General features: G+C 53.0%; 4 protein-coding genes across 7 annotated transcripts; 2 read left to right on the forward strand and 2 right to left on the reverse strand.

Moving 5' to 3' along the window:
• Positions 1-898: 898 nt before the first annotated feature.
• Positions 899-4,170, forward strand: DCXR (dicarbonyl and L-xylulose reductase). The gene is made up of 8 exons (XM_074608012.1): positions 899-1,036; positions 1,123-1,220; positions 1,389-1,543; positions 2,492-2,534; positions 2,849-2,948; positions 3,112-3,176; positions 3,275-3,392; positions 3,872-4,170. Exons 1-8 carry the CDS (start codon positions 979-981, stop codon positions 3,973-3,975), a joined length of 741 nt encoding a protein of 246 aa, XP_074464113.1. The 5' UTR covers positions 899-978; the 3' UTR covers positions 3,976-4,170.
• Positions 4,161-9,633, reverse strand: RAC3 (Rac family small GTPase 3). Its single transcript, XM_074608013.1, has 6 exons — positions 9,443-9,633; positions 7,156-7,227; positions 6,751-6,868; positions 6,059-6,121; positions 5,381-5,540; positions 4,161-5,265 (listed from the first exon to the last, which is right to left on the reverse strand). The coding sequence occupies exons 1-6, from the start codon at positions 9,475-9,477 to the stop codon at positions 5,135-5,137; spliced, it is 579 nt and encodes a 192-aa protein (XP_074464114.1). The 5' UTR covers positions 9,478-9,633; the 3' UTR covers positions 4,161-5,134.
• Positions 9,634-10,269: 636 nt separating this feature from the next.
• On the reverse strand, positions 10,270-23,151 carry LRRC45 (leucine rich repeat containing 45). Of its 4 annotated transcripts, none has more exons than XR_012589970.1 (18): positions 22,738-23,151; positions 22,023-22,084; positions 21,121-21,191; positions 20,624-20,802; positions 20,389-20,517; positions 19,717-19,829; positions 17,212-17,270; positions 17,014-17,091; positions 15,945-16,080; positions 15,577-15,654; positions 15,294-15,405; positions 15,048-15,118; positions 14,159-14,251; positions 13,474-13,566; positions 12,360-12,533; positions 12,118-12,265; positions 11,449-11,701; positions 10,270-10,635 (listed from the first exon to the last, which is right to left on the reverse strand). XR_012589970.1 is itself a non-coding variant. In XM_074608001.1 (17 exons), the coding sequence occupies exons 1-17, from the start codon at positions 22,955-22,957 to the stop codon at positions 11,505-11,507; spliced, it is 2,013 nt and encodes a 670-aa protein (XP_074464102.1). In that variant the 5' UTR covers positions 22,958-23,151; the 3' UTR covers positions 10,270-11,504. The 4 variants fall into 4 exon arrangements, 2 of the variants coding, with proteins under 2 accessions (XP_074464102.1, XP_074464103.1); XR_012589969.1 differs by having other exon boundaries at positions 19,717-19,865; positions 22,738-23,023; XM_074608001.1 differs by having other exon boundaries at positions 10,270-11,701.
• On the forward strand, positions 22,871-24,367 carry CENPX (centromere protein X). Its single transcript, XM_074608014.1, has 5 exons — positions 22,871-23,045; positions 23,119-23,170; positions 23,244-23,297; positions 23,488-23,576; positions 23,702-24,367. Exons 1-5 carry the CDS (start codon positions 22,956-22,958, stop codon positions 23,714-23,716), a joined length of 300 nt encoding a protein of 99 aa, XP_074464115.1. The 5' UTR covers positions 22,871-22,955; the 3' UTR covers positions 23,717-24,367.
• Positions 24,368-24,629: the final 262 nt, after the last annotated feature.

Here is a 24,629-nt window from a genome sequence, read left to right on the forward strand (position 1 = left end):
ACGCTTCGTGTGGATGGCGGCAAAGCTGAGTAGTAGAAGTTCCACACTGCAGTCACTGGTCGCCCTAAGCCAGCTGTGCCAGGGAGGCAGGTACTCTAAGCTGGTGGGGTGTTTATTAAACGGAAAAAGGACCACATTCTCCTGTGTGGCAATACAGAGCTGTTCAATGTGTTCAAGCTTCTTTTAAGGTTTCTAGTGTTGACAATACAGTAGGCTGGGTGGATATATCAGGATGGAGCTTTTTAATCAAACTACTGTCTCATACATAAAGCAATTCTACAAAATAAATATTTAAATATGTAAAAGGCTGTGTTTTGTCACATTTCTTGACACGTTTTCTACACCCAAAATGGACTACAAACTCTGTGATCCAGGGAACTACAGTCTCCCGTCAGGCTGTTGTGATGCCAAACGGCCAAAAAGCATGAGACAGATGACTTGGATGTGCAGAGGAATGAACGTGGATAAGAAGCGTATTTGCAGATGATAATTAACAGAGTAAAGTAATTGGAATAAGTTAATTGTTGTAAACTTGTCTCAGCACTTCCCCACGCTGTTGCTGCACTTACGAAATATGCAAATTATTAGCATAATTTAAAAGAGTCCTCAGAAGGCAACCTCTGAGCTGGGTGGTCTTACAGCGAGCCCTGTTCAGGGGGCGGCTGATGCTCAGTGCCGCTCTGCCACCGCGCCAGCTCTGCGGGCCGGGCGGGGGCACGGCCGCGGTGCGGTCCTTCACCGGGGGCGGGCAGCGAGGGCAGGTCTCGTCTGGCCAAACGCCCGCTCTCCCGCGGCCTCTCGCTTCGGGACCTCGCGGAGAACCGGAGCCCGGAGAGCCCATCCCCGCCCGCCCCTCGCCGGCCGAGCCCAGGAACGGCCCCTCGGGGACGGCCCCGCCTCCGCCCCCTCCCACGTCCCCTGGGTGAGACCCGGCCCCCTACAACCCCCCCTCGCCCCGGAACCGCGTCCGCCCGCAGCATGGACCCGCATCCCAGCTTCCGCGGCCGCCGGGCCCTGGTGACCGGGGCCGGCAAAGGTGGCCGTGCGGCGGGCGGGGGCCGGAGCCGGGGCGCCGGGGGGTGCCGGTGGTGCCGGGGCCGGGTCTGACGCGTCTCCCCGCAGGGATCGGGCGCGCCGTGGCCGTGGCGCTGAGCAAGGCCGGAGCCCGCGTGACCGCGCTGAGCCGCACCGCGGCGGACCTGGAGAGCCTCGCGAGAGAGGTACCGGCCGGGCCCGGCCCCCCGGGACCCCCCGCCCCTCCCCGGGACGCACCCCACCAGCCCCCGCCTCGGGACCCCCGAGATCCCCCCCCCCGGTCACGCCTCCCCCTGCCTGGGGACAGCCCCCCGTCCCCGCCACGGTGACCCCAGCCGAGCCCCCGCCCGCAGTGCCCCGGCATCGAGCCGCTGTGCCTGGACCTGGCCGACTGGGACGCCACGGAGGCGGCGGTGGGGGCGGCCGGGCCCTTCGAGCTGCTGGTGAACAACGCGGCCGTGGCCGTGCTGCAGCCCTTCCTGGAGGTGACGCGGGCGGCCCTGCAGCGGTGAGTGCCCGGCGGGACAGCGGGATGCCGGCGAGAGGAGCAGCCGGTGCTCAGGCGCCGGGCAGGTGACGTGCACACCGTTAGCAGTGCCCCACCGGTCACCTTCTCGATGGGCTGTTGATTGCTACTGCTCATGTCCACTTCCTTTCCTTGACTGTGTTTTAATACTTTATGTAATCGCCTTTCACCCTGTAAACACCGCAGGGAAGCCAAGTACAGCACCGACACTGCTCCACGCTGTTAGCAAGTACCCAGAACCTGCAATTTCACCTCTTAGTGGCCTGCACAGGCCATCCAGCCTACACGGGGGAGAAGAGGCTCTTTGCTGTTAATCCAGCTCAGAGCGTCCAGTCCAGCTCCCGCTCAGCCTCTGTTACATTGAAAGTCAGCTGTCGGTGAGACAGTTCAGATAGATAGAGAGAAGACAAATCCCGGTTAAGGGAGTATGAAACTGCCAGAGTGGGAAATTAAATCTGCTTACTGCAATAACACACCATCTTTTTTTCCCTCAAAAGATCCATAGTTCCAGCTGGGGGTAAGCTTTAGGACACACGACACGAAGAGTTGATGGGTCACGCGTCGTCCCTGCATTAAGAATGGCTACTGTGGGTCTATTTGTGACCAGCATATAAAATGTATGGATTCTACTAAGACCATTCTGCAGAACTAGCAGGTAAAACCTGACCAAGGAAGGACTATGTGGCAAATAGAAGAAAAGCTGCTTCTGCCCATCTCACAGCGGGTTTGCCATTTTAAAGCCATGTGAAGGGTTTGATTGACCTAAGAAGAGTCACTGGCTGAGGCCCAGGGCTCCCTGTTTACACTTTAACAGGGGAACTACGTTAGTTTGCTAAAGATCAGAGTCCTGCTAAAGATCAGAGTCCCACCGGTGTTTCCAGGATACCAGCTGCAACCTCTCTGTAACTTTTCAATTTGATTTATTTGTAGGTCTCTCGATGTGAATTTTGGGGCTGTGCTTCATGTTTCCCAGGTGAGGAAGAACTGTCACTGCAGTTGTCTCCATGAACAGCGGTGACTAAGTTGCTCTACACAGCAGAGATAAGTGTCCGCTGTGGGGGCTAAAGGGACTGTGACCCAAAGTTAACCTGACAACAGCCCCTTCACTCGCTCGCTGGCTTTGACTTGATCTCTTCTAAGTGGGAGACAGTGAGGACTTACTTCCTCCGGATGTTTTTGCTCTTTTGGCTACCATAACAGCCCAGCAAGATTCCTACTGAATGAAATAATGATTTCTTCTGTTACAATTCTGGCATCCCTGTGGTTTTTTTTTCTTCCCTCCCCCAGATTGTTGCTCGGCAGATGATTGCCCAGGGGGTGCCAGGTGCTATAGTAAATGTCTCTAGCCAGGCATCTCAGCGTGCTCTGCGGGATCATGCTGTTTACTGTAAGTATGTCTGGCTTTAGCAGTGCCCCTCTCATTTCTGATTAGCTGGAGACCCACAGCCACCAGGCTGCTGGCTGCCAGTTCTGGGCAGTGAAGTACTTCTGTGCGTTCCAGACCAAGCGCTATGCGCTTAAATGCCTCCTGTTTTTCCCTTCTCTTGAAGGTTCCACAAAAAGTGCTTTGGATATGCTGAGCAAGGTAATGGCAATGGAACTGGGACCCCACAAGGTAGGATTCTTTCTGAGAGAAAGGAAAGCATGAAAGCTGAACCTGAGCATTTCCCCTCGGAGCAGTCTGGTTAGATTGTTTGTTGCTCTTGGTCCCAGATTAGGGTGAATACTGTGAACCCCACCGTGGTTATGACCGACATGGGAAGAATTAACTGGAGTGACCCTCAGAAATCTGCTGCCATGATTAATCGGATTCCGCTGGGAAAGTTTGCAGGTCAGTGGCGTGCATTTGTTGCCAGGCTGGGCTTTTCTGTTGTATCCGAGCCTTCCCTCTAATCGACATCACAGCCACAGGTACCTTGCTTCTTTTGTGGGCAAAGTCACAACCCTGCTGAATGGCTGTGGTTGAATTCCTAAAGGATACGATGAAGACAGGGTGAGCATCAGCCTTATCTCCCCTCTTCTACAGCCTTCTCATCTTAGGATAAGTGAAACACTATATTGTTCATAAATATGACTGGGAGAGGAGCATAGGTGCTTGCTGTGAACTAAGTGTCATTTGATCACAAGAAGGACTTTTTGATGCCCAGCTCTCAGCTACACTGTCTTGTATGTTGCACCAACCACGGTCTGGGGGCAGAGATATTTCCCTGCTCCAATTACCTGTAGAGGTCAAAGACATACCTTTTGGGATGCTTATTTTTCTAGTACAATTTGAGGGGTGCATCGGATGTTCTCTGTGTTTGATTCCAGAGGTGGACGATGTGGTGAACAGCATTCTCTTCCTGCTGAGTGATAAGAGTGCTATGACAACTGGCAGCTCACTGATGGTTGATGGGGGATTTCTTGTCTCCTAAGATGACACCTGCATTTCACACCTGGCCTTAATTTTCATACTAGTACTGCATAGATGTAAACTGGATAGAAAACAATGACACAGACCCAGTCTTGCTGGAGAAGAGGGGCAGCAGGGCTGGAACCTGTATGAGAAGTGAGGCAGAAAATTACCTTTAGAAGGCTGCTGTAGATAATAAAGCTCACATACGCCGTCATGGAGAATGTTTATTGCACCAAATAAGGTTTTATCTTGTCACTCTACATGATGATTAGAAATTGGACCTGTCTTTCTTCCAACCCTATTCCCCCCCCACAACCCTTCAGAAGCTCTCCCTGTTCCATCCAAAGCCTGCACTTTTTGTGGGAAGGGAAAGAAGTTAACAGACTCCTCATTGCTTCCTTTGCCGTCTTTAGTAGAAAAAAACAAAACAGAGGCAACAACCACAGCCCTGCTCTGCAGAGACTGGGTTTGGGGGGGGGGGAGGCCCTGCTGAAGACTGATGGGGGGAGCAGCACCACGCTGTCCTAGGGTGTGCACACACAAAAAGGCAAATACATGGATTGCACAGGGCTGTTTCACTCACTGAGTTTGGCTAGTACCCAATAAAGCACCTAATGATTAGTTCTTCAGCTTCATATGTAATTTACTTCGCCCCTTTCCGGGGCTGGTTATAATTTCTTTAACAGTCTCAGGCACGTATCTGCTAGAGCACCAGTTTGTTAACTATTAGCCACAGTAGGCTGGGCAAGGAGACCCTACCACTCTCCCAGCTGCTCTTGTCATTCAGCACCGTTCATATCCGCTCCCTCCCCACTCCCACAAGGATCTTCACCACCTGTTTCACCTGTGGGTTGAAACCAGGGGTTTCCAGGACAGGATGGATGTCTCAGCCCTTTCAGCGTGGAGTTCAGGAGAGTCAAAACAGCCTGTTGCCCCGAGGAGCTACCTTGCCTTCCCCATTGTACCTCCCCTGAGGGCTGTACAGCCCCCAGCTAGTCTCCTGCCCCCGCTGCCCCTTCACATCAACACTGACGTTAAATCAAAGAGACATTTAAAAAACACTGACTTCATACATGATGAAGGGCCCTACACATCCCAGCCCCCTCCAGAAACACCCAGCTAATATGCAATCTGTCAGAGGACGACAACATGCTGAGCCAGCACCTGGGCCACAGCCCTCAAAACACGGTGCACTTTTTGCCGGGCTTCTTCACGGGCGGTGGGCAGAGCACAGCCCGGATGGCTTCATCAAACACCGTCTTCAAGCCCCGCTGCGTCAGGGCAGAGCACTCGAGGTACTTTACCGACCCTAGGGGAAAGAGAGCTCCAGCTCAACCACTCCAGTGCTACCAGGACATACTGTCCCTCACCCACTCCAAAACAAAAAGCTCAATGCCAGAGATCTGCCAGTACATGAGACTCACCAATCTCCCGAGCCATGGCCAAACCTTGGGGGTAGGTGATGGGGGCCAGTTTCTTATCACGTAACCTTTCAATAGTGTCCTTATCATCCCTCAAGTCCAGCTTGGTGCCCACCAGGATGATAGGTGTATTTGGGCAATGGTGTCGGACCTCAGGGTACCACTGAAACAGAGAGGCACGATAAGAAAAGTAGCTATAGCAGGAGATTCAACCATGAGGTTGAATCTCTATTTCCCAATAGCAGAATAGTATCTACTATTGGGAACAAGATTTTTACTATGATCTGACATGGTGGCAACACCTGAACAGGATACTCCTGCCTGTAGTTCTGAATATGCTCTGCAGAAAGGGACAGGTGCAGATGTAGTAACGAAGGCACTGAGACACGGAATCACGACAGACAGTGCCAGCCAACTCTGCACACAGTGCTTCCCTTAAGTGCATTTTAGCTTCTAGGACGTCCCTTATCTTAGTCAAGATGCAGATTCAAAAAGGCAAAAAACTTCGCCAAAGAAGTAATGAATAAAAAGTAGGCCCTCTTAAAACCTGCAGACTATGACCTTCCCTTATAAAAACATGACTTCTAGAAATTTTGGGCTTCTTGGTGTGGTGCTGGGTGGGGCAGGGGATTTCACTAGTTCCTCCCTTCCACTGTTTCACCCAGAAGGAGAATACTTTACCTTGGCTCTGACATTCTCAAAGGAGGCTGGACTCACAAGGGAGAAGCAGATCAAGAAAACATCCTGTGCAGAAACAAGAGGGTCAGCTGTGTAGAAAGAAACAGCCAGAGAGAGTGGAGGGAGGGTGGAGAGGGAGACTTACAGCAGGCAACCTCCTGCCACAAACAAGGACTGTGGCTGTAAGAAATTTGTCCCCATTAAGGATGCTAAACTAATTCAGAGAGGGAAGGAATGCACTTTGAGCATATGACTTCATCTTCTTTTACAGTACTGGGCTCTACATGTTAAGAGCCTGTGACCACAAATACCTTAACAGTGCTTTGGGCTTCATCCCTGGTGGGGGGCCATGTGGGAATTGCTACAGACAGGGAAACTACTACTGCAGCCCAACAGTGACCTGTCCCACCGAGAGAGAATGGGAACAAGGAACGTGGCTCGGCTGCACAGCAGCCCCACACCATTCCTTTCACTTGAGCCTCCCTATGGCATGCATAACTGTCCAAACACCATTACAAAGCAGGGACTAGAATAGAACGATCTCTTAGGAGAAATTCAGCTGTGATACTTCTTACCAGAATTATGGCTACAGCTGCAGGAACTTAGATTTTCCTCCAAGGAAAGCCTGGCTGTACTTGGGAGCCTCCCTGTCCCAGAGAGGGAGCAGTTACAAGCCAGTCCCAGCCCAGACTCACCGTCTGTGGATAGGAAAGAGGCCGCAGTCGGTCATAATCCTCTTGCCCTGCTGTATCCCAGAGGCCTAGGTTCACTGGCTTTCCATCTACCATCACATTGGCAGAATAGTTATCAAACCTGCCAAGGAAGAGGCCCCATCAGTGACAATCTTGTGACCTAATCATCTCTTTATACAAAGTCCAAGGGGGCAGTGAATCAGGAGAAGACACTGCAACCCAGTTCCAGTGGGGACAGCCTGCCCTCCTTACACACACAGCCATGCCACCAGCATCCTCCTCGGGTGTGAAGGTTGTAGTCTGATTTGGGACAGCCTACAACTGCCTTCTCCGCACCTACAAAACCAACTTTTACAGGACACATGCAAACAGAGCAAAAAGCCGCTGAAGTCCAAGGCCAGTACTCACACAGTGGGGATGTATTCTCCCGGAAAGGCATTCGTGGTGTAACTGATCAGCAAGCAGGTCTTCCCTACAGCTCTGCAGAGGGAAAGAGTGACAAGCATAAAGAAGGGTACAGCAGGAAGCACTGTAAAACTCACCCTTGCCCCCACAAGAAAAAGGTTAGATAAAAAGTTAGCATGTGAGAAAACAAACCTGTAGTAGGCTGGATTTCTCTAGCTGTCGGGGACCAGGCCTGAACTCACAATGTGCGCCTTGCCTGAGCACTTACCTGACCCTGCCCTCTCCCACTCCCTTTCCCCACCCATTCAGCCTCAGCAGAACACCAGGCAAAATATATTTGTTCCAGGATCCAAAAGAGAAGAAATAAATTAGGGTTCTCTATTGGGCTCAACACATCCCTAATAATCTAGCAAAACGGGTAATCAGTGAGATGAAAAAATGTGCAACACAGAATTATTCAGGCTCCTCAGATATGGGAATTCAATGCCAACAACTACAAAAGTAAAAAAATAAGCATCCATAAACAAAAATGATCTTTAAGATCTACCACTACCAGTTTGGAAACAGATTTTGGCATCAGTGTAGATCACTGAAAATTATCAGCTCAGGGCTTTGCTGAAGGCGGGTGGGATTGGTCAGCCCAGTGGCGGCAGCTGTTGGGCCCCACTGGCAATAGCTGAAGTGTATGAGCTTTAGCTCGCCCTGTAGGAGAAGGGGAAAGCTTAGTTATAAGAACAGAGGAGTACTAGGGGCCTAAACCACCTATTTATCACTGTGAAAAAGTTGTGAACTGCAGAGAACCTCCCAGAGAAACAGATCGCGGGTCACAGCAATGGGAACAGCTGTCTGTTAGGTGTCCAAGTTGAAGCTGAAGAGCCAATGGAGATGGGCATCCTCTACCCAATTCTATAACCAGAAGAACGTGAGGAAAGACTTCAGGAGTAAGCGAGAGACCCCAGGGGACCCGCACTCCTGACCAGGATGACACAGCAACAACCACTACAGCAACCCACCCAGCTTTTCCCCGGGGATCCTCTCTCCTGGAGAACAGGGAGGTGTGTGAGGAACCGCTACGCTGACCAGCCTGACCTTCCTCCTGTGTCACAGCCTCTCTCCCACCAAACAGGGAAGTCATGTAATTCACAGAAAGCACGCACATCTACGATTAAAGTGTTTTGATATCTGAGTTCATTTAGTCTCTACACTATCACTTTGGTCTTAAAGCAGAACACCGGACTTGCAAGCCTTCAGCTGAAGTCCCCCTCCAACGCGCCGTGCTCCCCCCCACAACAAGGCTGTGCAGTTTTGGCAGGTGGCTCTTTCCCCCGCTCCCCTCTTTGGCCCCCACAGTCTGGACCCCGGGAGGCCTCGCTCCAAATATGTATTTGAGGGGGTGGGATGCGTGGGAAGGTGGGAAAACCAGTCCCTGCCTAAGACTGGTTCCTGTTTAGTTGTCCGTATCTCAGCTCTGTGCTTGCTGCAGCGAACAGAAAAGCAAAGAGGAATTATGAGGTAAAATATGCAGGCCACGCTAGGAAAAGTAAGTTATGAAGCACCATAAATCTACAGCATGCCTGCATCTTGCATACAGATGTGTTCACAGAAAAAGGCATATAGGAAAAGCCTAAAGAAAAGAGCAAAAAGGACGACAAGAGGCACATGGTGAAATCAGGACCAGCAATGTATTCCCCCTTGGAACACAAACAACAAAAGGAGATACGAGAGAAACCTGTGAACGTCAAGATTTTTAGGGTGGACTTTGTGATAAATCACGCTTGTATGACGAAAATTACCAAAATACAGGCACCCTCTAACGTAACGAGGAGAAGGTGTAAAGCCTGGGAAGAGAAGGCGTTTGTGTTCCCGGCAGCACGACCCTGGATGCGGAGCCGAACGGCGTGAAGAGACGGAGACCCAAGTTGATGCGCGGGAGCGCTGGGCCGGATCGCGGCGCCCGCGGGGCCCCGATCTCCGGCCGGGCACGGGCTGGGCCTGGCCCCGCCGCCGGGCAGGGCCCAACGCCCAGCTCCTCGCCCGCCGCCTCTCCCCCGCCGAGGGGACTCGGCCGTCTCGACCAGGCGGGCCCAGCGCCGCCGAGCGCCGCCCCACCCCGGCCGGGCCCCACGGCGCTCCGGGCCGGGCCGGGCCTCGCCGCCGCGCCGCCCGCTGGCGGAGCCGGCGCCCCCGGGCCGCGGGGCGGGGCCGCGCCGGGCCCTCCCCTCCCCCGGCTCCGCCGCGCCCGGGCCCGCGTTGTGCGGGACGGCGGTGGCCGCGGCCGCCGCGCACTCACCCGTCGCCCACCACCACACACTTGATCGCCTGCATCTGCCCGCGATGGCGGCGCCGCCGCGACTCCGCCGCAGTGACAGCCCGCGCGCGCCGGGCGGGGCGGGGCGAGGCGGGGCCGCCCGAGCCCAGCCGAGAACAGCCGAGCCCAGCCGAGCCCGCGCCGGCGGCGGGGCAAGCGCCCCTCCGGCCCCGCCCCCCGCCGGCCCCGCCCCTCCGGTGCCGCCGCGGCCCCGCCGGCGGCTCCCGGTGCCGCGGGCGCTGGCAGAAGACGGCCGAGCGCACGTACCGCGCCCCCCCCCCCCCCCCCCCCAGAATTCCCTTCCTCCGAGCCGCCGCCCCCCTGCCGTACCGTCCCCGAGGGGCAAATTACCGGCGCGGAGCGCACGGCCGGTGCTGCTCAGAACCTGGCGGAGGCCGGTTCTCTGCTCAGGGAAGAAGCTCTAGGCCTGGGCCACGTTGCAGCCACAGATTTCACCCTCACCCGCCCAGAGCTGCTGAGGAACAAAGACACAGCATCAAAAATCCTGCAGCATAAAGATGAATTTTGGTTTCCTCCACCTCTCCCGGTACTCTGCCGGTACTCGCTTTCCTCCTACCCGCTGCCCAGCACCTGCAGACTATGGAGCCTCAACACGGGTGCTGTGCCCTCCCTTCCCTCTGACCGGGGCAGAGGTTCTCAGCTGCTTCACTTTTACCTTGGTTTAGAACCAAATTCTGTAGTCCTACGTGGCTGTTAACACCTGTAACAGCCTTTTCGCTCCAGGACAGATGCGCAGGATCAGCCCCTCCCTCCACATCAGCCAAGCACCCAGCTTGTCACCGGCCGTGTTATGGCAAAATGAAAACACTCTTTATTAAAAAAGAAGAGCAAAACCCAATATGAAAAATCACAAACCACCCAAGTCCACACAGAAAGTTTCACTTTCCAGTTGCCTCATAAAATACGTACCGCAAGTTCATTTCTCCCACCACAGACACACTGGAGAAACCCACAGGAGGCTCTGTCCTGACAAAGGTCTCCATTTTCTCCGAGTCAGACCCTCACTCACACCCCTTCCCCTTCCCCGTGACACAGGAGGACTTGCGCTGCCAGGAAAAGGAAGCACCTTCTCCCCTTTGTGCTCTCAGAAGCAGCTCCGAAGCATCGCTCCTCTCCAGGGTAAGGCCCAGAAAACAGCACTCAGCTCCAGGACCCTGAGAAGCCAGCAGGACAGCATTGCCATTTGTCATTGTGGAATGAAATCCTGTTGCATTTTGGCCACCAGAACTCCACCCACAGGCTGCAGTTACAGCGAGGAAGCACCGACGCTGCCCCCGACACCCTACCCCACGCCTTTCCGTGCCCATCGGTGCTGTAGGGGCTTGAACCACGGCCAAAGCCCAGCTGCCCGACAAGAGTATGGACGGCCACTGCACAGCAGCCCCCCTCTGCACAGCTCTTTCTACGTATAACAAATGCATATCTACTGCCCATCACCTCAGCCAGACCACGGAGGGGCAGGGGAAAGAGCACACATGATCCCTGCCCGCCCCCGCTTCCATCAGTAAGCACTGGGTACAAAAGCACAGGGGTAAGATCTGGTGCTTCCAGCAGCTTCGGGACCCCATGAGCAAAGTACATGGCTCACACCTACAGGGAACTGTAAACACTGCTGCCCGTCATTGCGTTTCACTGTGGACAGCCCAGGCATCCCAACGAATGCTTCAGAGTGACCGCTGCCCAGGGAATGTACAACCCCCCCGAAACAACAGGGTGTGCTGACAGACTGGCGCTGTATAAAAGGACACAGAAACTACTTAAAATGCCGCAGCAGTGCAGGGTCAGGGCTCCACATCGTGAACTCAGACCCACGAGTCTCTATCCCAGCCCTGGATGGTTGTTTCCTCCTCTCCTTTATGCAGTCGGGAGCAAGATTTCAGAAGAGCAAGAGCGATTGCCTGTGTTTGCAAGCCTTCGTGTCACCCCACTGTGACAAAACTGTCCCACTTAGAAAGAACGGGTTGTACCTGAGTTGCTCACTCTCTTCCTGACAGCAGGTATCTGGATTCTTTAAGCCACTTTCTCATTTCCTAGAACCGTGGGTTCCCAAGGGGGAGCCCTGCACATATGCCATGATGGCATTCTGCAAGAAACTTGCTCGCTGGGCCTCTTCTTCCCTCATCCTGGAGATGTCAGCCTCTTTCATTCTCAGCTTCTCCAGCAGCATAGAGATTTCACTTTCTTTGTCCAGCAGTGCCTCGCGGTGATTACTTGATAGGGCTGGGAAAGAAAAGCAGTATTAGTAAAGAAAATTAGCGCGTCCCTAGAATAAACAGGAACACCACGTTATAGACACGGCCAAAGGCAATAGAGGCAGGATGATCAACAGGCAAATGAGAGAAGCTGCATCAGACAACATGAGAGGTTTTGCACAGACAAGATGTTACACTTCACTGTGCAGGAAACCCAAAACATTTTGCTTGCTGTGCAGCTTTGGGTAGTTATCTGAGCCTTGGTCTCTACAAAACGAGGACAAGAATCCCTGCAAATACATCAGGGTGGGTGGAGGGTGCAGTTCACGGTCCTACACGCCGGCAGGAAGCGCCGTCGTCGCTGCCTGTAAGTGCGGCTCAGTTCCAGGCCCACTGCAGGGTACCCCAGCATTACCATTTGAGAAGCATGAAGGGATCCATCACCTTTCAGCTGTCTCTCCAGGGCTGCAATCTTCTCTCTCAGCCCTTCCTGTGCTGTGCGTTCAGCCTGCAGGTGTCCAATCTGCTCCTGTAATTCCACCTTCACTTTATTCACCTCTGTCACTTTCTCCTCTTCTTTACTGTTCAGGTCCTGACACACAAAGACAAATCCATGAATAACCAAACAACTTCAGCAACCTGTTCTGCCCCTGTGGTGACCACGTCTCTACTGCAGTCCAGATTACCTGCTGGAGTTCCTCCAGCCGCCTTCTGAGCCCGTCAGCATGCAGGCTCAACTGATTGGCTTTGGCTTGGGCCTCAGCAACCATTTGTTTCTGCTTAAGGCAGCAGTTCTGAGCTTCATCCCGTGACTCAGTCATCAGCCGCAGCTTCTCTTCTAGGTGTTCTAGTCGTTGCTGCTGTAAGACACAAAGGAAAATGAAAATACATCAGTCCCGTTCTATTCCTGCAAAGGGATTCTTCCCTTTTTGTTCCCAACACAGTGAACCCTTGGTTGAATCAACTGGCACCGAAGAACAAGAACAGGACTTAGCCGTAACAGATACAGCACTCCCCCCTTGCATTCAGCAGTGAATCTAAGCTGCTTTCTGCTGCCAGGGAAAACATTCTGATGGAGACACTGCAAAGCCCAGCCCACTCGCTGAGAAACAGAGGCATGGCCTTGGCAGCAGCACCAATGCCACCACTGATGTTTACAACTAATGCTCTGTCTTCACGTCCTCATACCCCAAATGGCTCTGAAACACCACTGTATGCAGCCAAGTGACTGCTGTGTCCCACCACTGACACACATGGCAGCCTTCATATGTTTGTAACTCAGTAAAGCAAAATCTGTGATGTTACAGGTAAGTAAATGTTCTAACAGTTTTGGTGTATTTTCCTCATCCTTTATTCTCTTTCACAGGGTGTTGACTTCATTGTCATTTTCACAAGGTTCAATTCTACAGTCACTTTTTTCATCCAGCAGCAGTAGCCACCTGCGGGAATTCCTCTCAGTCCAGAGAAACAGGAGCAGCCCAGGAAAGCTGCTGTTGAACAGAAAGATCAACAGCTGGCTGCTAGCTTCAAAAGTTGGCAACTTAAATGGAATCTGCTATGACAATATCCACATCAACTCCGTTACTGCTTGAAAAGCAGAGGGCAGGGGGAATAGCGGTTACATTCTGGAGACAATTAAAAGCAGACTTTTCAGCACTCCTTCCTCAGAAATCACACTATTTGTAGGCCAGTGAAGCCCAGGATGAGGAGTGATGCAGCAGTTCCCTGAGACAAAAGCATCGGCAGCCAAATCCACTCCTTCCCGCAGAGACAGGGCCCAGGGCCAGGTCTCGTCCTTACCTCCTCCAACCGTGCCTGATTCCGGACTTTTATTAACTCCTCCTCTGCCTGCCCTCGCTCAGTGAGTGCAGCTGCTTTGACTCGGCTCAGCTCCTGCCACAGAAACACGAAAGATCGTTCCAGATAAAGCTGCATCACTGCAACACTCACTAGAAAACATCATAAGCTTCCAGCAGCAACGTGACACAGCGGTCTCCCTCACTCAGCGGCAGGGAAACAAACCCAGAATACATACCTTTTCTCACCCTGAGACTTCCATCTAAATTCAATGAGAATTTCAGTTACATGAGGGCAAGGAATGGGTGACACTTTCCAAAGACAGGGGAATAGGAGAGGGCAGTGCTGGATCTAGCTCGGGGAACAGACAAGGAGAAACAGGCTACACTGCTTGGGACCACATGGGAAACCTGTGAAGTCAAATCCTGGTAAGAATTTAACCACATTCAATGGAACCTTTATTTTTGTACAACCAGAATCTACAAGTTTCTCCTTGGAACCTTCTCGTTCCTTAGTCAAAAAGCAGTAAAAATTATTTTAGCTGGTAAACTGCTGCTTTCTGTTCTTCCCTACAGCACATGACAATCTTTACATAGGTCATCAATGGAAGACTCCACAAAGCTCCCCAGCACCTTGTCCTGCCATCGCTACCTGAGCATTCCAATGCACCCGGAGCATCCTTCCTCACCTCCTCCAGAGCTATCCTGATGGCCTCCAATCTCTGGATCCTGTCCTGCATGGAACGTTCACTGGCCTCAATGTGCTGTGCCATATGATCCACCTGCAAAGCAGTAGAAATCACGTCAGCAAATGCCAGAAAACCACTCCTACCTCCAGGCACAGCAGCGTGGCCACTCGGCACGAGAAAGAACATTCTCTCATTGACACACCTACGACCAAAGCAAAACTCTTACCTTCCCTCCTTCCACTAGGAAACTGTAATATAGATAGAATCTGCCCTCTAGAAACCGTGAGCTTTAGACAGAGATCCCTTCCAGGCCAAGATGAAAGATACAGAGTCCAAGCTCTCATCTTCAAGTGATACGAAACACCAGAGATTAATATTCTAGTTGTTACGTAGCTAAAAATCTTCCTGGCTTACGTCTTTTCTTACAAGATTTCAAAGTCTTCAGAGAAACCTACTGGTAGGATTTTGAAAGATTTCACACCTCAATAAACACTCCAAAGAGAGCTGACCACAGCCTCTTGTCCTGTCCACACTCAGACAGAATCCCCCTGAAACACAAGGAAGTAGCAAGCTGAGCACCGCTAAAGGATGGGTTGTATATAGCACATATGTCTCGATTTCCTCCATTAATGCAAGACTGACACAAAGGCCAGCCTACAGGCTGCTTCTGTGGAATCACACACCTCTCTGGTCCACACTCTTGCAAGCGACAAAATCTTACCAGCTGGTAGAACGTCTTGTGATCTCTTCAGCTAGGCTTTGCTTGTAGAAATGGCCTATTATTCCCACAGTAAGTCCACTAATTAAAAGGCAGCTGACAGCAAACAATAGCCTCCAGTGGCACCTGTATGTCAGGACCAAAGGGATGCTGCAGAAAACCCACTCTTACCTCTTTTAACCGAAGGGATTCCATGTCTTCAAGGCTTTGTTTAAATCTTTTCTTCTCCATTTCCAGGCGTTCTGCAGATTAAAAGCAGGCATATCCGAAATATGACATTCCTGCTACAGAGGGTATATTTATTTATAGTCTATCACAAGCTCTTCCACCTTTCCCCTTGGCTGCCTTGCACTGTTGACTCATGGACAGTAATCCCAACCCACAGGGTCCAGGAGCTGTTTCTGCTCCTCTGCTCACCCTCCGCCTGCACAGCCCGCAGCTTCAGCTCCGCTGTTGTGTTGGTCAAGTCTTGTTTCACCTGGAATAGCTGGTCCTGCTGAACTTTGCACTTCTTCTCCAACTCATCCACCTACAAGGAAATTACCACCACAAAGGATTTTTTTTCCTATTAGCAGAGAAAGTTGGCTGTACAGAACGATCAGCAGAGACACAAACAGGGATCAAAGCAGAGGACATATATACAGAGCAGAAGCGAACAATGCCCAAGTCCCACTTCTCAGCCTTGGACTTACTTTCCTACCTGGTTTCTTAGAAGCAGATTTTTATCGCTGGCAGCAGACAAGTCACGCAAAAGCTTGCCTTCTCGATCAGCACCTTCCTACAAACAGAATCAAAATTAAGAACCTGTACTCACCTTAGTTCTTGCACTGCCAACCTACTCCAGCCAACACCACACACAAGGAAATCCAAGCACCCCACAAGCACCATGGCTCCTCTCCACACCTAGCACTCACCGATCTAATTTACACAAGAATTTCCATCAAGGCAGCCATGGTTAAACCACTAAAAATCATGCTTGCCTATCCCACCCAGCATCCCCCAAATCTACACAAACAGGTATGACCCGGAACCCTGCTCTCAAACCTAACTAGGACTTGTCCACCTCACCTGCTTTTGCTGCTGGAGCTCTGTAAAGTGGCGCTCAGCCATGCTGGTTTGTTCCTGTTTCGTGGCATTTAGCAGCTCTCCCAAATTGTGCACCTTCTGCTCAGAGAGAGCCAGGGCAGCTTCAGTCATCTGCAGCCTACACAGAGAAACACTTTCCAGAGTCCTTTCTGAAGGAGACACTGCCATGACTTCTCCACCCCACATGGTACAGGATGTTAACACGCGTTTGGCAGTGGATGAAATCAGCTAAATGAGGCATTTTTTGCCCCTAGGAAAAGGACACCGCTTATCGTTACCAGCACCGCTTATCGTTAGCAGAGGTGCGGCAGCCTCCACAAACAGCAAATGACGTGGGACTTCTCAGAGCCTGGTGTTCCGGCGCCCCACTGCGCTTTCCCCGTGTTGTCTTCCATGAGCTGCTTTCCCCACCTGGACCGGTCCAGGATTTGCCCGCTCTCACAGGAGAACAAAGCTGGCTATTTTATACCACTGCAAGGTTGTTTAAAACGAGGGCCAGAATTTTAAACACAGGTACCAGAAGCAACTTCCCTGCTCTGCACAGGAGGGGCACGTCCACACTGAGGCATGGCGTAACAAAACCACCTTTACCTGCCAGAACCGAACGAGGCTCGTCAGTGTTTGCTCTAACCACTGTCACGCACGTATGGCTCTGCTCCACCTCACCGTTCCCGAGCAAACAACCTCACTGCTCAGGTTCCTCCATTCCGGCAGTGGTTCTCAGAGGATACGGCCAACTGCCAGGGGAAGCAGGTACAGACTCTTGCCAGGCCGTACACGTGCAAGGAATATTTCCCCATTTTTGCCTTTTCACCCTCTGCGATTCACTTGCTCTTACACCAATGCACTGTAATTGCACTTGGAAGCAGGCTAAACATCTAGCGTGGCAAACCAAAAGGCCTGATCTGACCGTAATTTCTGGATATTGCTGCAGAACTAAGAGAAGTAGTAAGTTAGCCACTCCACAAGATTATCCCTTCTTAACAGCTCTGCTCAGCACTGCCTATACAGCACGGAACAGTGGGAAGGCGAAGGTTTGCCTCCTCCGTACTTGGCTCTCAGTGAATTCATAATAGAGTGCTGCTCATCCAATGCTTCCTGCAGCTGGCTGGCTCGTGCTGCAGACATCCTGCATTTGGGGGGAAAAAAAAGAAAGGAAAAAAAAAAAAGGTGGGTAATGTCTGCCAGGAAATGGAGAGGGACCAATTCTGCTATCAAAGAGAAGAAAGCACTCAGAAATTCAACTCACCTGCCACTCCTGGCTATTTCTTCTCTCTGCTTGTCTATAGTGTCCATCAAATCCAAGAACTGTGAAGAAGGCAAAGATCTATAAGAAAATTTTCCATCATATTTGAGAAGTCTTGGCAGTCTGGTGAAGTTCCCACTAGCTGGAAATGGGGAAACACAACCCTCATTGTTAAAAAGGGGAAAAGGAAGATCGGGGGAACTACAGGCTGGTCAGTCTCACCTCCGTGCCTGGTAAGATCACGGAGCAGATCCTCCTGGAAACTACGCTAAGGCACATAAAAAAAATAAGGAGGTGATTGGCGACAGCCAACATGGCTTCACCAAGGGCAAATAGTGCCTGATAAGTTTGGCGGCCTTCTACAACCAGGTTACAGCGATGGTGGATAAGGGAAGAGCAACTGACATCATCTACCTGGATTTGTGCAAAGCATCTGACCCTGTCCTGTATGACATCCTTGTCTCTCCATTAGAGACATGGATTTGACAGATGGACCACTCGGTGGGTTAGGAACTGGCTGGATGGCCGCACTCAAAGGGCTGCAGTCAATGGCTTAATGTCCAAGTGGCGACCAGTGACGAGTCGTGTTCCTCTGGGGTCGGTACTGGGGCTGTTCAACATCTTTGTTGGTGACATGGACAGTGGCATTGAGGGCACGCTCAGCAAGTTTGCCAACACCACCAAGCTGTGTAACGCAGTCAACACGCTAGAGGGAAGGGATGCCATCCAGAGGGACCTGGACAGGCTTGAGAGGCGGGCCCGTGTGAACCTCATGAAGTTCAACCAGGCCAAGTGCAAGGTCCTACACATGGGTCATGGCAATCCCAAGCACAAATCCAGGCTGGGTGGAGAATGGATTGAGAGCAGGCCTGAAGGGGGGCTTGGGGGTGTTGGTGGACGAGAAACTGGTGAGGGGTCTGGAGACCAGGGCATATGAGGAGAGGCTGAGGGAGCTGGGCATGTTTAGCTTGGAGAAGGGAAGCCTGAGGGGAGACCTCATTGCCCTCTACAACTACCTGAAAGGAGGGTGTAGAGAGGTGGGGGTTGGCCTCTTCTCCCAGGTGAATAATGACAGGACCAGAGGAAATGGGCTGAAGCTGCGGCAGGGGAGGTTTAGATTAGATATTAGGAAGAATTACTTTACTGCAAGAGTGGCCAGGCACTGGAACAGCTGCCCAGGGAGGGGGTTGAGTCACCATCCCCAGAGGTGTTTAAGAAACGTCTAGGTGTGGCACTTCAGGGCATGCTCTAGTGGCAGAGATTGTAGCGGGGTTTTTTTTTGTGTGTGTATGGTTGGACTCGATGATCTCAAAGGTCCCTTCCAACCATGAAGATTCTATGATTCTATGCTCAACATGAGCCTGCAATGTGCGCTGGCAGCCCAGAACCCCCCTGCAGCCTGGGCTGCATCCCCAGCAGCGTGGCCAGCAGGGCAAGGGTGGGCATTCTGCCCCTCTGCTCCGCTCTGGGGAGACCCCCCTGCAGTGCTGCCTCCAGCTCTGGGGCCACCAACAGCAGCAGGACACGGAGCTGTTGGAGCGGGGCCAGAGGAGGCCACAGAGATGCTGGGAGGGCTGGAGCCCCTCTGCTGTGAGGACAGGCTGAGAGAGCTGGGGGGGTTCAGCCTGGAGAAGAGAAGACTCTGGGGAGACCTTAGAGCCCCTTCCAGTCCCTAAAGGGGCTCCAAGAGAGATGGGGAGGGACTCTTGATCAGGGAGAGGAGTGATGAGGGGGACCGGTTTTGAACTGAAAGAGGGGAGATTTAGATTAGATATTAGGAAGAAATTCTTTGCTGTGAGGGTGGTGAGCCCCTGGCCCAGGTTGCCCAGAGAAGCTGTGGCTGCCCCATCCCTGGAGGGGTTCAAGGCCAGGTTGGACGGGGCTTGGAGCAACCTGGGCTGGTGGGAGGTGTCCCTGCCCAGGACAGGGGGTGGCACTGGATGGTCTTTAAGATCCCTTCCAAATCTAACCATTCTATGATTCTAAAATGAACTGCATCAGCTTAAAGCACTTACATTTTTTTCCTAGTGACAGCTGAAGGCAGGTCAAGCCACTCTACTGAAAGAAGCAAATTGGAGGTTTGACAGGTTCATGATCACATCTGACTGAGGTCATCAACTACAGGGACTCTGCACCATTAGGTGTCAGAAGGAAAACAGACTCGTATTTCTAGGTTTTCACCACTTGGAAAATATCAAGCCAGTTGCAAAAGAACAGAAAGCACAAACATAGGTGAAAAAAATCACCAAAACTGCTCCAGAATCCAGAGTGAACATGTTCAGCAGGGCATGTGTCCATACCCATACTGTGATGGATTTGATTCCTGAGCAACATAGCTCAGAGGAAGGACCCCATGTACTAAAACCATGCTGTGTGCCCTCACATAAAGATGCACATGCAACTTCAAGTGCACAATAATCCTGTCACTGAGTGTTTCATGGGGACACCAAGGGAAAGCATAGGATTCCAGCTGCCCCACTTGAACTGCCAACACGTAAGATTGCTGACCTGCTTGGTCTTCTCATCCTTCAGACTCAAAACCTCCTTGGTGAGTATGTACGTTCGGTTCTGGGTCTCATCCAGGATAGTCTGACGGTCTTGGTTGTGATTCATGGCTTGTTCTGATGCAGAGAGAGCAGCAGAGCATGCACGTGTTTCTAAATCAACAGAATAGCAAGTACTGCTGGAAGAGATAGCACTCAGGATGACATCTGGCTACCAGAAGCATCAGGACAGTGGCCCACGCAGAGACCATTCTCACCTTACAGACACAACGTGGGGCGGAATTGATGGGGGAGTGAATACCCCAGCCAGAGGAGAGCCATTCGACTCCACTGCGGGTAGGACAACGACAAAAGGACACGCTGCGTGAGCCATATCCAAACTTGTCTACTCAGAGGGAAACTAGAGCCCCACGCTCTCCCACATTTACATGGCACAGTAATCTCTAATTCAATCCAAATAATTTTTTTCCTCTTGCTGGTAAAAGTGACACCTTCAACCTGACCAGCCCTCGCTAAAGGACAAGAGGAAGCAATGCAGAGCTCTGTGTAAATGCTGTTGAGAAAGGGAGAGGAGGAGGGACAGCTGTCTTCTGGAGCAGCAAGTGCCCTATATGCCTCCAGTGCTGCAATGGGAAAGGAGTCACTGATGCTTTCCTACACAACAAGTCATACTTACCCACGGCTTTCAGGATGTCGCTAGGAACGTTGTTCCCAGCCAGCTCCAGCCTCTTCAGCGTCTTATTGCTGTGCAGGCAGTTCAGCAAAGCTCGGCCACCCAGAAGCCCAATATTGTTCCAACGCAAATCTACACAGAAAGCAAACTTTCACCCCAGTAGTCACACATCTGCTGAACGATGTATGTGTACATGCATGCATACATATAGGTGGGCAAAAAAACTAGACACTCTTACCCAGCTCCTGAAGACTGGCGTTCTGTTTCAGTGCCATGGCCAGCTCTCCAGCCCCTTGGTGGTTGATCTGGTTATTGCGCAGGTCTAGCCGCTGGAGAACGGTGTTTGCTCCCAGTCCTTGGCAGAAAAAGGAGAAACCCTCCTCCCACACGCCAAGGCTGTTCCATTCCAAGATTAAGCTAGGAAAAACCAGACAGGATTGGAGTTCGTGGACTAAACAGACAGTTACAAGAGCCTGAATGACACCTGGATCACGGTACCCATTTGAACACCCAGGTCCCCTAATAGGGACTCATTTTCAGAGAGCAGGATGCTGCTAGGGCCATGCATCCTCAGAATGGGCACCTCCAGTTCTCACTCCCTCACCTGTCCCATCCCTCACAAGAAACTGCACTTGACATTCCTCCTACCCCAACAAAAAACACCCTCAACCCTTTTCTAATGTTGTGCTCCATCTGGCAGGAATAGCAGAAAGAGAGGTAGATACGGTGTTTTACCTTCTGATGGATTTGTTCTGCCTAAGAAGTTTTCCCAAAGCCTCAGCTCCCATGGTTCGCAGGTTATTTCCCTGAAACAAAAGTCCCAGGTGATCAGTAGGCTACAACCCAGCTATCCCATCAAATGCCACCAGGTGCACCCCAGTGTAACGATGACTTCAGTCTGTCAAAGATGGTCTAAAGATGGTCTGAACAACATTTGTCAGCTTTCCAGAAAATGAAAGAACTCCAGGAGGAACTGCAGACACATTCACTGCTAGTCTTGTGAGGCATCATGACTGGGAGCTCACAAATCACAGGATAAGCATAGCCCACGATGGGACGGAAAATGCCAATTCTAGATAAACAGAACCATTTCAACACAGTTCATTAAAAAGGGCTGGGCTAGCACCAGCAAAAATGAGAACGAAAGGTGTGATGCGGTTTAGGGCTGTAGATTCAAGGCAGTAGCTATGTGCTAGAGGAACACAGACAGCAGTCACTCTCACAGTAGCGCAATCATCACATCTGAAAGTGGACGCTTGGTTCCAAGCCCCAGGAGAGCTGAAGGACACTGGCAAGCCAGATAAACTCCACAGAAGTGCAAGTCAAACAACTAGTAACTCACTGATTAATACAGAAACTCAAAGAAAAGCCTACATATGCTTCACCTGACCAAGCAGCAACTAGCAAAAAATATACAGCGATAACTTCCTATCAAAACAGAGTAACTGAATAAAAACGGACAAAGATGAGCTGCAAAGCAACTTCGCAAAGTCGTGACAGAGTGTCAGGGAGGCAAGGACCGAGTCACTTGAGAACAGGAACTTTGCAAAAGTACAACTCTTGTGGAACAATGATTAAGCTTATGCGCCTATTTCCTTCTCCACCTCTTTGCCTTAATTTCATTTGAACAGACTCACCTTCAAATCTAAAGTCTTGACTGTGGTGTTGGAGCAAAGACCGTGCAACAGAAGTTTTGCACCTGGGTAGAAAAAAAAAGAGACAGTTGTTTATTTCATATGTGTAACCTCTGCCCGAGCTGGAAGATAAAGCATCCTTTCAAGTGGCCAGCTCGGAGAACGTGGCTGTGATAAACATATGACTTAGTAAACGGCCACTTCCTAGAAAGTGTGAGTCTGAACTTTGAGGGCAGGAGGTTTGTTGTATGCTCAGGGCAAGAGGCGCCTGGGCAGAGAACTGCGTGTCCCCCTGCGTGTCCCCCTCCTGCCGCGGCCCTGACCGCAGCCCGTGCCCGGACGCTTGCTGGTTTAATGAGCCCCCTCTGAGCTTAATGAGTCCCCGCCGCCTTAATGAGCTCACGCAGCAGGGACCGAGCAGAGACTCATCCCGCCTCCGACAGGATCCCCAGCCGGTGCTCGCTGGGTTTAACGATCCGGTGATTACATCCAGCTGATCATCGGCCGATCCGCCCCCCATCCCCCCCCCCCCCCGGTACCAGCAGCCGCTGCCCGTCCCGGCTGCTCCAGGCCCACACCCGCAGAGGCCCGAGCCCCGCGGCACCTCCCCGCCGCTCGCCACCGGGCGCCTCGGCCGTGTCCTCTCCGCCCTCCCCGCCCCGCTGCCGGCGGCTCCGACGCGGTCCCCGGCCCCGCCGCTTCGCCCCCGGCCCCGCACCTTCCTCGCTGAGGCCGCAGTCGCCGAGCGCCACCTCGGCGAAGGGCGCGGCGCCGGGCAGCAGCCGCCCGAGCGCGCCGCAGGTATCCAGCGAGAGCCCCAGCGCCGCCAGGTCCAGGCGGGCGCGGGAGGCGGGCGCGGGGGGCTCCCGCAGCCGGCGCAGCACGTCCCCCTGCGGCGCGGCGCAGAGCCGCGCGTAGCCCCGCCGGAACTCCTCCATGGCCGCGCCGCGCCCGGCCCGCGCGCTTCCGGTGGGCGGGAACGGCGGCGGCGGGATGGAGCAGCGGGACGGCGGCGGGTTCCGGAAGGTGCGGCGGCACCGGGCGGGGGGCTGGGCTCGGCCCTGCGCCGACCCGCTCACCCGTTCCCCTCTCCCCGCAGGAGACGGTGGACCGGCTGCTCCGCCTCCACTTCCGCGACGGGAGGACCCGAGGTACCGGGGCGGCGGCGGTGGCGGGCCGGGCCGGGCCGGGCCCCCGCCTCCCGTCAGCGCTTTGTCGTTGCAGTTAACGGGGACGCGCAGCTGCTGATGGCGGAAATGCTGAAAGTGTTCGTCCGAGGTGAGTGCGCAGCCCCAGTCACGGGCCGGCCGGGCCCCGGGCCAGCCCGACCCGCCGTGGGGCCCGGTACCGGCTGGAGTGAACCCCCCGCGCCGCCCGCCCCTCGAGCGCCCGGCGGCCGCCTGCAGCGAGCCGGTGCCGGGGGACGGCGTACCTCCCCCGGCCGCCCCTCAGCGCTCTCCCCACGCAGAGGCGGCGGCGAGGGCGGCGCGGCAGGCGCAGGCCGAGGACCTGGAGAAGGTGGACGTGGAGCATGTGGAGAAGGTGCTGCCCCAGCTGGTAGGGAGCGGAGGGGCCGAGCCGCGGCGGGATGGGTGAGGACGGGGCTGGAGCAGCTTCATCGTCTTCCTCCCGGGAGCCAGGGAGGCAGGCGCTGTGCCCACGGGCTTCTGCTCTCCTCACAGCTCCTCGACTTCTAGAGGCCTCATGGAGCTCAGGCGGCTGCCAGCAGAAGATCCTGAACTGTGAGCAAATGCCTGGCTCATCCTCAGTCCGGCTCTAGGAAGAACAGTCTCGACTTTTTATTTCTCTGCCCTTTTGCTTCTGTTTCCCCTCTCCTGTACCACGCCGACAAAGCCCCAGATAATGTGCTGTTAGAGGCTGCCACGCGCTGGGCGCGTAACTGGTTTCCATCCTGCTGCTTCGCCCCTTCAGCAGCCGCCCCCAGCATGGAGAGGTGCCGCTGCTTTCATCCGATGTGAGAAACAGGTGCCGCTTCAGAGACGCATGGAAAGACTCAATGGCTAGAAACGTCGTCCAAACTTCAGGCTCTCATCGCCTCAGCAGGCAGCTGTGGCAGAAACATCAGGTCCAGCTCCAAGCCCGTCTAATGAATAGGTTGTTAACAGGAGCTCAGTCACAGGCTCTTGCCAAAAGCAGGTAACTGATCTTTATTTTATAAATAAACAGTGCCTGCCCCTCACTACCTTCCAGTATTTCTCCAGGGCTGCGACATCAAAGAACGCTTGGAACCTTTTAACCATTTGATATTCGCCTCAGAAGCTGCTTCCCCTCTGCTATAAATTTGTTCTCACAAAGAAACATCAATAAATTAAAACCGAGTCACCCTCCCTTGTGTAAGCTCTTTGCTGCAATTAATCATTGAAAGTCAACTTGCTTCAAAGACTTGCTAAGTTTCCCCCTCACCCACCCTCTTCTCTAAATCTTTGTAAGCCGAAAGGAAAAAGGACAGAATAACAAACAGCATGTGTGAGAATCCCACATCACGGGACAGCCTGGCCCCGCCGCCAGCAGGGGGGCCGGGGGCTGTGAAATGAGAAACCTTACACATGTAGGCAGGACCCACCCAACCGAAGCGGCTTTGTGGGGAAA

This window comes from Larus michahellis, chromosome 14 (assembly GCF_964199755.1).
Source record: "Larus michahellis chromosome 14, bLarMic1.1, whole genome shotgun sequence".
NCBI classification, from domain to species: Eukaryota; Metazoa; Chordata; class Aves; order Charadriiformes; family Laridae; genus Larus; species Larus michahellis.

Bases quoted from the DNA above. Each gene is read 5' to 3' on its own strand.
- DCXR (XM_074608012.1), top strand. From the start codon at position 979: ATGGACCCGCATCCCAGCTTCCGCGGCCGCCGGGCCCTGGTGACCGGG. The intron at 1,037-1,122 runs GTGGCCGTGCGG...GTCTCCCCGCAG, and splicing joins GGTGACCGGGGCCGGCAAAG to GGATCGGGCGCGCCGTGGCC. The intron at 1,221-1,388 runs GTACCGGCCGGG...CCCCGCCCGCAG, and splicing joins TGGAGAGCCTCGCGAGAGAG to TGCCCCGGCATCGAGCCGCT.
- RAC3 (XM_074608013.1), bottom strand. From the start codon at position 9,477: ATGCAGGCGATCAAGTGTGTGGTGGTGGGCGACGG. The intron at 7,228-9,442 runs GTGAGTGCGCGG...TTCCCTCTGCAG, and splicing joins TGTGTGGTGGTGGGCGACGG to AGCTGTAGGGAAGACCTGCT. The intron at 5,541-6,058 runs GTAAAGTATTCT...TCTCTGTTTCAG, and splicing joins TTGAGAATGTCAGAGCCAAG to TGGTACCCTGAGGTCCGACA.
- CENPX (XM_074608014.1), top strand. From the start codon at position 22,956: ATGGCCGCGCCGCGCCCGGCCCGCGCGCTTCCGGTGGGCGGGAACGGC. The intron at 23,171-23,243 runs GTACCGGGGCGG...TTGTCGTTGCAG, and splicing joins CCGCGACGGGAGGACCCGAG to TTAACGGGGACGCGCAGCTG. The intron at 23,298-23,487 runs GTGAGTGCGCAG...CTCCCCACGCAG, and splicing joins GCTGAAAGTGTTCGTCCGAG to AGGCGGCGGCGAGGGCGGCG.
- LRRC45 (XM_074608002.1), bottom strand. From the start codon at position 22,957: ATGGAGGAGTTCCGGCGGGGCTACGCGCGGCTCTGCGCCGCGCCGCAG. The intron at 20,803-21,120 runs GTAAAACACCGT...GGTTTTTCCTAG, and splicing joins CAGAACAAATCCATCAGAAG to CTTAATCTTGGAATGGAACA. The intron at 12,534-13,473 runs GTAAGGACGAGA...TGTGTCTTACAG, and splicing joins ATCAGGCACGGTTGGAGGAG to CAGCAACGACTAGAACACCT.